Genomic DNA, 12,773 nt, shown 5'->3' with positions numbered 1-12,773 from the left:
TCGACCAGTGCTTCTCCCCTGGCCTGACGCAAATAACTCTGTCAGCGGCAGCCAGTCTGTTCAAAATTTGATCAACCCTGTCCACAAAGCAGATAGAAAATTCCCCATGGGAGAAACATTTAATTCTGATTCCAGGTGGAGACAGGCCAGATTCTCAAGGCTGTAAACTGCCTTGAGCAGTTCTGTTGCTTATGATGGGGAAATTGTGGGGGGGGAGAGGATGTTGGACTTTCTCCACTGCAGAAAAAAAAGCTATATACTGCAGTCAGATTCAGAGTGAGATTTCCATTCTACCCTCCTCCCTCTATAATTTATCTGTCATGGGGCTTCTGTAGATCAGCGAGACATGGAACAGGGGAGCACAAAGGGAAAAGGCTTTTTGAAGAACTCTGCACCAGTTTCTGGGGTCAGAAGATGATCATAAATGCTCTATAAAGCTGTTTGATAGAATGGCCCATTAGCTGAACAGAATTGTCCTTCAGAAAGAAGTATATTTGTTGGTTTAAGGAACAGAACAGTAACACCTAGTCTCCATAGATTGAGCACAGAGGCGGGTCAACTCACATTTCCTCCACTCAAGTTAGATGAACTGCTGTTTACTGAGTTCGGGTCTTTCAGAAGGGACTACCTGCTCTGCGTGGATATTAAATGACACTCTTTGTAAGAGTAGGAGAATGGCCCAGTGTTCATGATTACAATTGTCTCTCCTTTCTGTTGCTTAGCATGCTCTACGCTGATTGCTTGCTACCTTTGTCCTCCAGTGGTGGCTGGATTTTTAGTGATGTTGATTGGTTTATGGGTCTACTTTGGGATCTACTGGGAGGAAAGGAGCTATATTGATGTAAATTAATATAATAATATTAATTCCACTTAACCCAGCTTTCCCCTCTGCTTTCTCACACTGCTGTTTAAGTCATGTACCCTTAAACTGTGGTTTGAAAAGCATTATACAATCAAGATATGTCTGTAACCTGGAGAATTATATCACATCACCACTAATTTACATACATATGTAAACTTTATTTTTCATTCAACTGACTCCTATTATTCTTCATCCCTCTTCCTCCTTCTGTTTCTTTCTTTAGCTTGTTTTGAAAATGCTGGTCAACACATGTGAAACCAGGGTCTCCCAAACCAACAAAACACAGTGCACAAGAGGAGGAAAGAGAAACAGTCGAGTGCTGTTGCCAATTTTAAAATGAAGATAGTTATACACGGCCTTTTATCAACCCCGCAAATATTTTACAGTATTCACGATTTGGGGACAAAGAGCCCCTTTTGATCAGAGTTGTCTTTATTTTTGGAATAGAGAATGTAAAATTTATAAGGAATCTATACATTCTAAATATGTTTCAGTCACATGAGAGTGACTTCCTGTGTCTTAATTTCCATGTTGGTTTGTTTTCACTATGTAATCTGTAACCTTCTCTTTTTCTCTCTTCCACCCTCTCATACACACCCCTTTTCCTTTGAATTGTAAGCTCCATTTGCTCTGCATATTCTAAATGATAACAAAAAAGCAGGGTCTGGCACACAAATACTGCAATTCTGCATGATCCTTTTATAAATTTCATAAAATAGGAGGGAAGGGGGATGTGCGTCCCTTAACAGGACGCAGCATAATTGATCGTTTTTTCATTAGCTGCTCACTAGAGGGAACTTTGGTGAAGCTGTTCATAATTGCACAAGTGTGTGCTGTAAAAATAATACTGTCAGGTCAAAATGAAGACTAAGCTGTAGCTGTAATTTATATTATTGAAAGCTTTGTTCTTAAATTCCAGCCTCTTTCCATATTTGGAGGCTAGACTGAAATAACTGGACAAGCCTATGAGTGTTTCTAAAATAACTGAAACTGCTGCAAGCATGTCAAAATAAGGAGATCTTAGTTTGCTGGTGTCTGTCCTAGTTGCATGGAATGGCCCTGTATTCCTCTCCTGGCTTTACACCAATTCCTTCTGGGGCATCGGACAAGCCATGTAAAGGGACACCGTCAACTTACAAAAACCACATATCTGTCTGTAAAAGTTTTGCCTGTTATCGTTACAAGTAACAGCTAAGATAAATGTAATGGAAAGACACTGGAGGAAAAACACCTTGCTCTTTCCTCAGTTTGACTTAGTGTATGTGACGGCCTGTTCTGTCTAGCCAGTTTCACTGTTTCTCTTGTGCAGTCTGTTATTCAGTTTGTGTGGGTCTTTCATGCAGTAGCAAGGGAGAGAAAAAATATTTTTAAAATAGGCAACTGTGCCGATGAAAGTACTAAAACTGGCAGGAGGGCTCAGGGTGGGCATAGTCACGAAAAAATATGACTTTTAACTTTTCTTTTGCAGTTGACGAGTTTCGAGTGAATAGTGTCACCTTCAGTACATTGCGTCTCATTTTCCCCATCTGTTCTAATGAAGATAATAACAGTTACCTCACGAGTGTGTTGTCAGGATTATTAATGAGTTAATACTTTTACAGAACTTTGAATATGAAAAACAGAATATACTATATGTGTGATGTATTAATAATGATAATTATGTGACTCCTGAAAAATACCATACTGCATTACGGAGCTATTATTGTCCAGTAACTATAATCTTGGCACTGAATGCTATAGTTTTAATGCCTACTCTATACTGAACACTTCTATTAATGGAAAGGTATATAGGATCCCATTGGTAGGAGATTTATTGGTACTTCCTGCTATAAACAACAGGGAACAAATATTCAGCCGAGCTGGTCTCTTTGGGTGCATGGTGGGAACAGAATGAAGCATTTCTGGCCAATAAAATCTAACCCTCTTGAGTGCTTGTGTAATTGGGAGCAGAAAGGAACAGCAGAAAGGAAGGTACAACAACAACAACAACAACAACAGTCATAATTATTTATTATTTATGTTGTGGTAGTTGTAGGCCAGCGTCCCCTGTACTAGACACAGTACAAACACGTAATAAAAGGGCATTTCTGACTGTTGCTGTTTAATTGTCTTTCACCCCAAGGACCCTGAAGTATTTTCCAAAGTGTACACAGAAATCACTCCTCCCCTCACTGAAGTGCATCATCCTCTGATACTTAATCCAGTACCTTTTCAGTAGGACACAGAAGAAGAATATTGGATGCAGCTGAAACTAGAGGACATTTAGAAAATGTGATATTTGGAATTCAGTAGACAGTGTTATGCAGTTGATAATGACTGCAGGTGCCTGTCATATAGTATTTATTGCTATATATTTATCCTTACATATGCAGTGTTTCAGAGTGACAGCCGTGTTAGTCTGTATTAGCAAAAAGAAAAGGAGGAGTTGTGGCACCTTAGAGACTAACCAATTTATTTGAGCATAAGTTTTCGTGAGCTACAGCTCACTTCATCGGATGCATACTGTGGAAAATACAGAAGATGTTTTTATACACACAGACCATGAAAAAAATGGGTGTTTATCACAAAAAAATCTGGATTTGTGCTGGAAATGGCCCACCTTGATTATCATACACATTGTAAGGAGAGTGATCACTTTAGATAAGCTTTTACCAACAGGAGAGTGGGTTTTGGTGGGGGGGGGAGAAAACCTGGATTTGTGCTGGAAATGGCCCACCTTGATTATCATACACATTGTAAGGAGAGTGATCACTTTACATAAGCTATTACCAGCAGGAGAGTGGGGTGGGGGGAGAGAAAACCTTTTGTAGTGATAAACACCCAATTTTTCATGGTCTGTGTGTATAAAAACATCTTCTGTATTTTCCACAGTATGCATCCGATGAAGTAAGCTGTAGCTCACGAAAGTTTATGCTCAAATAAATTGGTTAGTCTCTAATGTGCCACAAGTACTTCTTTTCTATATGCGGTGTTGTTATAGCCGTGTTGGTCCCAGGATATTAGAGAGACCTGGTAGATGAGGTAATGTCTTTTATGGGACCAACTTCTGCTGGTGAGAGAGACGAACTTTGGAGTTCTTCTTCAAGACATAGTTGTTTATACAGTGCTTTTCATATGTAAAGTGCTATGGAGGTCCTATAATTTGGTAGTACTGTACATAGTGCATGACATGATATTGGCTTGTTCCTTTATCAAGCTACACAGGGTTGGTAACCAAAATACAATACCAAAGCCAAATGTGGACTAGAGACCTCTACAATGCAGCCTTTATTAATTTTTAGTAAAGAAGCTTGGCTCATTGAGGCTAAAGCTCCCAGTATGTATTGCTCCATCTTGATGGAACCAAAAGGAGAGCCGGGCCTCTAGAGAAAGATGTCTGCAATCAGGTCTACTTTATGCAAATTAAGATAGCTCCTAGGCTCATGGCTACTAAATAGGGTAAATCTGGGGTATCCCTGCTCTCCTGAATAAAGTACTGGTCAAATTTGGGATCTGCAGTTCAAGTCTATTTTATAGTAGTTATAGGTCAAGTTTAAAATGCTCATTCTGTACATTGCTGATGACCAAGTGCTCACCTCGGTATGGTCAATGGGATTTCATATGTTTAGCATTATTAATTCAGTCCTTGCAAATACCATTGTCAAGGACAGTATTCAGTGCCAGTGTCATGCCATTTTTACCATTGCGACTGAAAAGGATCTGTCTTAGGAAACAACACCATTTTCAGGAATACATTGTATATTCTGGCTTTCAGCATTCAAGATCCCCATCTCCTTTGTTGTTCAGAAATACAGCGTCCTGTGGGTATTTTTTTACATTCAGAAGTTGTTTTCACCAATGTGTTGCCTTTGCAGTTAAAATATTCTGATTAGTTGGTATTCAGATACATAGAATGTCAAAAGACATTATGCCCAATACTCAGAGAGACGGAGCAGGACAAATTACGAGAGGTGAACAACAAGCAAAATGTAGCTTTGCTTTGTGAATTTGGTCCAGTCATTTTAAAGACTTGATCTTCCAAGGTGCTGAGCAATCCTAGAGACCCTCAATTCCCCTTGACATCAGGGGGAGGTAAAGGCACTTATCACCTGGCTGAACGGCGTCATTAGCCTTTCGGTGCTGCATTGTCCCTATCTATAAAATGGAGACAGTGCCCACCAACCTCAGTGGGTTGTTGTGAGGCTTAATTAATACTTTTTGTAAAGTGGTTTGAGATTCTTGGCTACTATAGAAGTGCAAGACAAGAAGTGCAGTAGAAACTAGGAGTAGAAGCAAAGGAATTTTGGCAGCAAAAAGGGCCACAACCCTGGAAATAAAAGGTTTTCGGAGTTCATTATACAATCTTTCTCTTTTATCAATTGTTAGCAAGAACTTTGCAAAATAATCAATGATATTTCTGTTACAGTGCAATTTTAGAGACAAACATTTTAAGTACATCTATTTGTTTTTTAAAACAAAACCTGACTGAGTTAAAGAGTTATTTTTTATTTAAAACAATAGCATTATGTAATGGTAAATGTCGGTGAGTGAGGACTAGAATTGCGTTGTATATATGCAAGTTATTTGAGTGTATTCTAGCTAAAATTAGTGCAATTTAAACTTCTCATGTAGACAAGCCCTTAGAGTCTATTTTTTGGCTGTGGTACTGGTTTGATATGACCTTGGGCAAGTCACTTTCATTTATATCTAGATGAACACTCCTAAAAAAGATTTGCAAATACTCATTGAAATCAACAGTGGAATTGGAATACTGATCACCATTCATGGCCATGTTCCTCAAATGTTTGTACAAGCAATTTTTTTGTTCACAGGAATGTTTTCCTAAAGTAAAAGTCTCACAGATGCTTGAGTGAGTGTGTGTTCTTATGGCAGTGACATTGATTATTTTTTCCGTTTCTATTTGTACACCTACCCACACAGGGTTTTTTACAAGGTGGGGCATATTCACCCCCATCCTATCCTCTTAAAATGAAAGAAAATAAATGAATCAGAAGAAAAGAATATACAGGGAGGTACAGGGTTAAGCAGGTGGCCTTTTGTTATACTGGGATGATTCAGTACATCCCACCAAATCAAATGTTTCTTCTTCTCTCTGTGACTCCCTCTCTCAGTACAGATCGCACATTTTCCCTGCTGAGACCAGTACTGAAGCAATATCCTAAAATACTGCTAGTGGGCACTGTGCTTTTGTACATTTAATCTTGGAAAGACATAGAAAATTCAGGTCCCTGACCACTTGGGAAGATTTATGAAATTCATGGCACTTCGGAAGAGGAGAGGGTATTTGTTAAAGTTTGGCACACTAGCCAAATTCTAACTCGTTTAATTATTTCCTGCCAGCTTACTTTTCTCCTGCAATGTCAGCTAGATATCATATTCTTTACTTCCTACCCTGAACTGGTATAGAATATAGCTATGTGCTGTGTTGTGCTGATAAACATATGCTGGGTTTCATGACAGAAGTGGCTGCATTCCAGTGGCGGATGAAGTGATTCTTTATATATAGTTTGCACAGTTACCTCGTAAAGTTTGTAAAGTGTTTTGGGATCCCTTCAGATGGAAGCTCTATTTAAAGAAAAGATCATCCTTGGCATTATCGTGGTAGCTGGCAACCAGTGATCAGCCTGATTCTCAAATATGTCTTCTCTGGAATCCAGACACAGACAGGGGATGCCAGCACCGTTAGGCATGTGCCTACTGTGCCTAATTGGAAATCCACTTATGTCTGTTACTGTGGAGAACTTCCTTGAATGAACAATTGTCATTCTTGAGTGGGCAAGGGTGTCATTTGCTATGGGGCAAGTTGCCCCCCAACGCTTGGTTTGCCTGGCAGATGTTTCACAGGGCTATATGCGCCACTTGGCGCACCCTGGAAACTGCAGGATTTAGCATAATCACATATAATGTTCTAGATGCTGATGCAACTTTCCCTTCCCCTCACAGAATTTTTCTGAAAAGGATCGCCTGGATGGGGCAAAGGAGAAAATGCCTGTGATACAACAAAATCACTAAAGGCTACTGATCATGTGTGTTTGTTATTTCTGTAAATATGTGTCCTTTCCAAATCCCTGTTTGTGGTTTAGTTACAAACTGGGTCAGGGTCACATTTAAAACCACATACTGTCTTGTCAGTGGAAATTTTGTTTTGTAGAAAATTTACCTTTAGATTCGTACAGGACTGTGGTTCTGCTTTTTCATGTTTCTTATCATCCCTGACGTCCTCGGGATTATTCTTTTTAACATCTAGCTTCATCCCACCAGAACCTTTAGTAAGCTTCCAGGGCCAGAGTCACCTTTGTGAAGCTGGGAGAACTACATCTACCCCCAAGCCTGGTACGCTGTGCTCAGGAGGAATTCATCCCTAGAGAGCAGCTCCTTCCCCATTCATGCTACCTACTTTGGGGGCCTTGCTGGTTATGATACCCCTGTGTCTTTACCTGGCCATAGCTTCTCAAAGTGGACTTTTTGTCACCTGGTGCCTTGCTCAGGGTCTATGCTAGTTCCTCCTGGCCAAGACCCTTGAGTGAATCTGGTCCACGGTATTTCAGGCTCTCCCATTGGATATCTATACAACTAATTTAATCAAAGACTAATCTCCATTTCAGAAGTAGTCTTATTTCCACCGGAGCCAATTTAATGCTGGGTTTGGGGGTATGTTTTGGGAAATACTCTGCGCAAAATGGACAATAATAGGATTTTCTCTCTGCTTTCAGAAACTTTGGAAAATGGACCCAACAAGTGTGAAAGGTGAGTGAGGGGCTGTCTTTGCCATTTGAATTTTTCTGTGCAATATGTACCCTGGTCACATGTCATGGTAGATATGTAATCTGTACATGTAAATGTTTGTTGTTGCTTGAATCTAGCGCAGCTAACAGAAAAGGAACAAGCAAAGACGAAACATACTGGAAGGAGATCAATGCAGCGATGGCCCTAACAAACCTTGCCCAAGGAAAGGATAAACTGCAGGGAACTACCAGCTGCATCATTCAAAAGTCATCACATATATCAGAAATAAAGACTGTTAAAGTGCCATTAGTTCAGCAGTTTTGAGAAATTGTTACATTTTTTGGTCAAATGGACATTCCTCACAGCATTGGTTTTCAGTAAAATCCGATCCACAGCTATGAAGCAAATATTGAAAATAGATCCTTTTAACATTATGGTCAGTTAAAAAATTAAAATGCACTCTCAGACCCAGACTTTTTCATTGTATTAAATAAAATGTTCAATTGCTTCTATAAAAGGCATGTAAATTATAAAATAAAGTCCATTTTTATCAAAATATTAACTTATTTTATGTTAATCAAAGTGCGCATAAAATGTCTGCATTGCTATAACAATAAGTGCCTTGCTTTCAAAAAATAAGCTATAACGTGGGCATAGTACAACACAGTTATGCCTCAAAATGACAATGCCATTAACCTTAATCTTTGTATATTATTTCAAGTGAGCCTGAGCAGTCTAGGGCTGAACACATTATTGCTGGAAGCCCTTGAGAGAATTTTTGTGTATTTGACTTATACAAATTGATGACTGGCGAATCTTAATGAAAATGTTTTGTTTTTTTTTTAAATCCACAGTATTATTAAAAATTGTATAGTCTGTTTTGTCAAAGTGACAATGAGGTTGTTGTGCATGTTTCTTACCTGTATCTGCAGTGTGTTAAAATACCAAAATAACTCCTTTGAAAAGTGCAATACTGTAGAAAACATACAGGTTTAGGAATATTTCAGTCATTCAAATTAATCTGAATGCACACGTACACACAGACATTGTGATCATTAGAGATTTATAGTGGAGAAGGTTGCAGCAAGACCATCTGTACAGTCAATTTGGATTTCATCTTTCTAAAGCTTTGCTATTGACTTATTGAAGTAGTTATATACATAAACAAAACCAATCTCTTCTGGTACCAAACTAAACCTATAGTACAGTTTGTTATTTGTACTGGAGCTCAATAACTTTCCACAATGGAAACTCTTATTACTTTAATATGTCCAAATGCCTTTATTTTGTACATACTGTATCAAATAAGGACAGTTGATTGACAATTCACATTTCAATGGAAAAAAAGACATAATCAAAACTATATATACTCCAAGTTAAAACGCAAATTAAAAACATCTGGGACATGAAACACTGAAAAATATCAGCATGTATTTTAGGAGGGTTTAAAGTCAATGCTAAATCATGCGTTAAAAATAACATTTTAAGTCTCTAAACTTGACTGCTATTGAGTGATATAATCAATGTAAAAGCAGAAATTTGTGTTTGGTGTACAAGGTTTTCTTGAATCGTACAACAATATCCTAACCAGTGCTTGAATAAACAAGGGTGAAGCCAAATATAATTTGTACTGAATCAGTTACAGAAAACTGGAAAAGAGCTGATTGTTCCCAGGGTTTGGATATTTTTTCCTGTGGGTAACCTATCAGTTGTTATTGCTCGCCCTTTGGTCCTGGAATGTTGACATTGACAGCAAAACTCCCATATACTTCAGTGGAAGCAGGACTGGGCCAATAATGAAACTACCCTACAAGCATAGTCTGTTCCAGTTGCACTAAAATAGTCAAGATATATAGCAAATATCCTTTTTGTGACTTCTAGGACACTTCCCGATGTAACATACTATTATGTTGGGTTTATTTAGGGTACAGTGAAAATGATTGATATGGAAATATTTTGTACATATATATTTTTACTTTGTTTTCTAAATTGCTGATTTGCATTGACATAAAGTGCCAAGCAGGAAACATATGTCATGACTGTATGAACAGTTGAAGTATACCTCTTATTGACTTGCATCATTATGTATTTAGAATTCCATGACAATAATTTTTGATACCTGACTTACTGGATTTTTTTCATAATAATGTGAGTTTGTAACTAAGAACAGAAAGTAAATACTTCACTCTTGTTCATACTATTATAAGTTATTCTGGTATTAAATATTTTGTGACAATAAATTGATTGTCTTGTCAAACTATTCTGTTAGATATATTCTCAGTGTTTTTATTTGACTAAATGACAACAATATTTGTCATATTGTTAAAAATGAAAAGTACTTTCAGTGACTTCTCTGGGATAAACTGGAGAAGACAAGCCATTTTAGAAACATGTGTTTGTCTTTTTTTAAACGATCAAAGCACAAAGAATAGCCTGAAAAAAACATATCAAGTAGGTTTTACAATTAACAAATACTTGCATCATTTCTTGTTACAATTTTCTTTAATTTATTTTTTTCTGTTGCTGCTTAAATGTTTTCTAAAAACATAAATGCTAATAGGTTGTATGTGTGTGTGGGTTTTTTTAAATAACAAGGATCATGATCAGTGCTGAGCCAACAGCTAATGGAGACTCAATAATTATTTATGATGTAGGAAAAACAAACATTATTAGTATTGCTCTTTTTTGTTTCAACATATGTAACCATTTTAATAAAATAAATAACTGCAAACCACATCTTGCCATTTTTGAAATAAATGGTCATTTCTCTTTCGTTAGTCATCATTTGCATGCCATGTTCTCTCTGTTTTCGTGTAGTACTATGGCGTTGTTAGAATGGGGTGCAGCGTGTGATAAGCAGAGGGAGGAGGGGAATTGTCGCCTATCTGTTAGTAGCCCCCTTGACGAGTGACTGAATGGTAGCAGCTGAGTGCACCCCAGGTCATGGCTACTGGCTGATCCTCCTGGCATAGTGTGTTGGGCTACGGAGAGGAGACTACACAGAATATGATTTCAGAATCTCACGTGGGAATTTCCCCTGAACAGTCTCATGCTCATGCTGATGGCTCTGATGCTGCCATTTCTTATGCTCTGACAGATGCTAGGCCTTTTCTCCAAAGCTGGCACAGGAAGGCAATTCTAAGCTCTATGCATCAGTGAAAGTAACTGCCTGGTGGAGGAGTCCCCCGGTGGGACGGTAGCTAGTATTAAGTCTGTCTGGGGGTCCAGTTTGTGAAGGTTGTAGCAGAGATGTTCTGAGTCAGCACATTTCTTTGGCCACACTAACAAGACACCGTCCCCACCTAGTGCTGCCACTTTTTTGGGCTGCCTTGGATGCCTCTGAATCATGTGGCAAAGGGAAGTTTGCAGCTGACTTTCACCACTGCAGACTTTCCACCCCTGGCATATATGCCAGCTTTCTGTGGCATAAAGCCTGAGCTGTTCTGGGGCTGATGCTGTTCTGTGCCACTGGACACACTCATGCATGGGCATGAAGGACACAGTTTAGAGTTGCACAAGTTAATATCAGGAAAATAAATTTCAGACTGCAGACTGAAAGCCTTTGAACACTCCCAGTGCCCACTGGCATTTAGAGTTTTGAAAGTTGCTTCAGCATTCTTGTAGGGGTGGGGAGTGTGACTAGGTGTGGATCACAAGGCTGTACTGCACTGCAACATTGCCTTGCTTTCACAACTGTAACAGAAATGGAGCCCAGAGGTGGGATTATGCTGCAAAATTTGGATCCAGATTTTGAACATGCCAAAGTTTCAGCATGTTTTGCTCCAGGATACGGGAGATTGCAAAAGTCAGATCCAGGTCTGGGGACAGAGTTAAAAGTCCCTCAAAGTGTAGGGCTGTGGATCTGATTTGGACGCCATCTGTAAACTCACCGTGTTTAACAGAGAGGGAGGTAGTTGGCCACAATACAAATACATTTTTAAAAAAGTAAGTGGAAAAGAGACATGAATGCCTAATGCTACAGAAAAGTCCCCAAATGCTTCTGTTATGTCAGCTTGGGCTATTGGCAGTGGAAGTGGTTTTTGGCAGTGGAACTTAGACCTTGCTCAAGGCTAATTTAACTCACACACCTGACTTTTTAAAGGGAATTGAGATGTAGATTCTTAATGGATGTTCTTTTTACATTTGTGCTCTGGGTCCCTTCTTCAGATTTTGATTTTCCCTTTCAGCCTCTTTTGGACTTGCTTCCTCTTCCATCTTTCTTCCTGCTTGAAAAGTATCCTATTACATACAGATGGCAACAGGACCGTTTATGCCAGAGCTCATTCTTCTGTCTAGGCCCATGTGGGTGAAGGCTATATCAGTTCAGTAGGATAGTACTGAATGACAAAGTCTCCCATTAACGGATATCTTCATTCTCCCATTCCAGTGCTAATTAACAGTTCCTAACATGTGAAGGGCTCAACAGTGTGCAGTAAAGATTGTCCAACCAACAAACTGCACTATCTATCACTATGTTCTTAACTATTACTGCTTTTGGCTATCTTAACTCCCTAAAGGACTGTCAATTTAACCATAACTGCATAAGAACTGCCAAGTCTCATTTTATGAGCTGCTGCTGAGAGTTTAGTTATTTAAGTCTGATGTTAAACAATTTTTATTGGTACTTCATGGCAAATGCTTGATTTACAGTGCTGTAAATAACCACAAATTAGGGGCATTTCTTTCCTTTACGGTAAAGGCACATTACCTTGAGGGACAGAAAGATGGTTTGCATGTGAAGACCTGGAGTCTATTCCCAGGTTTATCACAGCCTTCCTGTGTGAATTTGAGTAAGGCCTATGTAGCGTGAGTTCCAAAGGAAGTCATGGGGTAAACATCAGGGGACTGGAGCTCTCTGTTATGGATGCTTTCAAAAACGAGAATTTTCAAAGCTGTAGTCCAGAATGATCCAGAAGTTCTGAAAATGTAACCCTTGCTCTGGCTTCCCATACTGCCCGGATGCTCTGAATCTAGGTGAGCACTCACAGCCTAATGGGTTTTCAAGATGCTACTATCATATTAGGTTATGCAGTAGAGGATCATCTGTCCTATTGGGCCTGCAAGCTGCAAAATGCAAAAGTGTTCCTCGATTACTCTTGGACCCCATCTGGCAGCCAACCAGGGGCTACGCAGTGAGCACTGGGTAACGAAAAGAACAAACACAGAACTTGGAAACATACAAGAC

At 39.1% G+C, this 12,773-nt stretch overlaps 1 protein-coding gene across 5 annotated transcripts in view; it reads left to right on the top strand.

The window, feature by feature from the left end:
* The window catches only part of MKX (mohawk homeobox), a 60,756-nt gene extending 52,701 nt beyond the window's left edge, over positions 1-8,055 (top strand). For 4 of the 5 annotated variants that reach the window (XM_073329579.1, XM_073329578.1, XM_073329580.1 and 1 more), the window contains exons 6-7: positions 7,576-7,609; positions 7,726-8,055. In XM_073329579.1, the coding sequence (XP_073185680.1) occupies positions 7,576-7,609; positions 7,726-7,912 (221 nt within the window). In that variant the 3' untranslated portion in view covers positions 7,913-8,055. The remainder of the gene's footprint in view (positions 1-7,575; positions 7,610-7,725) is intronic. The other variant, XM_073329581.1, reaches the window with a different exon arrangement.
* The last annotated feature ends 4,718 nt before the right edge of the window (positions 8,056-12,773 follow it).

The sequence above is a fragment of the Lepidochelys kempii genome, chromosome 2, assembly GCF_965140265.1.
Source record: "Lepidochelys kempii isolate rLepKem1 chromosome 2, rLepKem1.hap2, whole genome shotgun sequence".
NCBI classification, from domain to species: Eukaryota; Metazoa; Chordata; order Testudines; family Cheloniidae; genus Lepidochelys; species Lepidochelys kempii.
The sequence above is the reverse complement of the archived record's forward strand: the minus strand, read 5'-3'. Positions and strand labels throughout refer to the sequence as shown.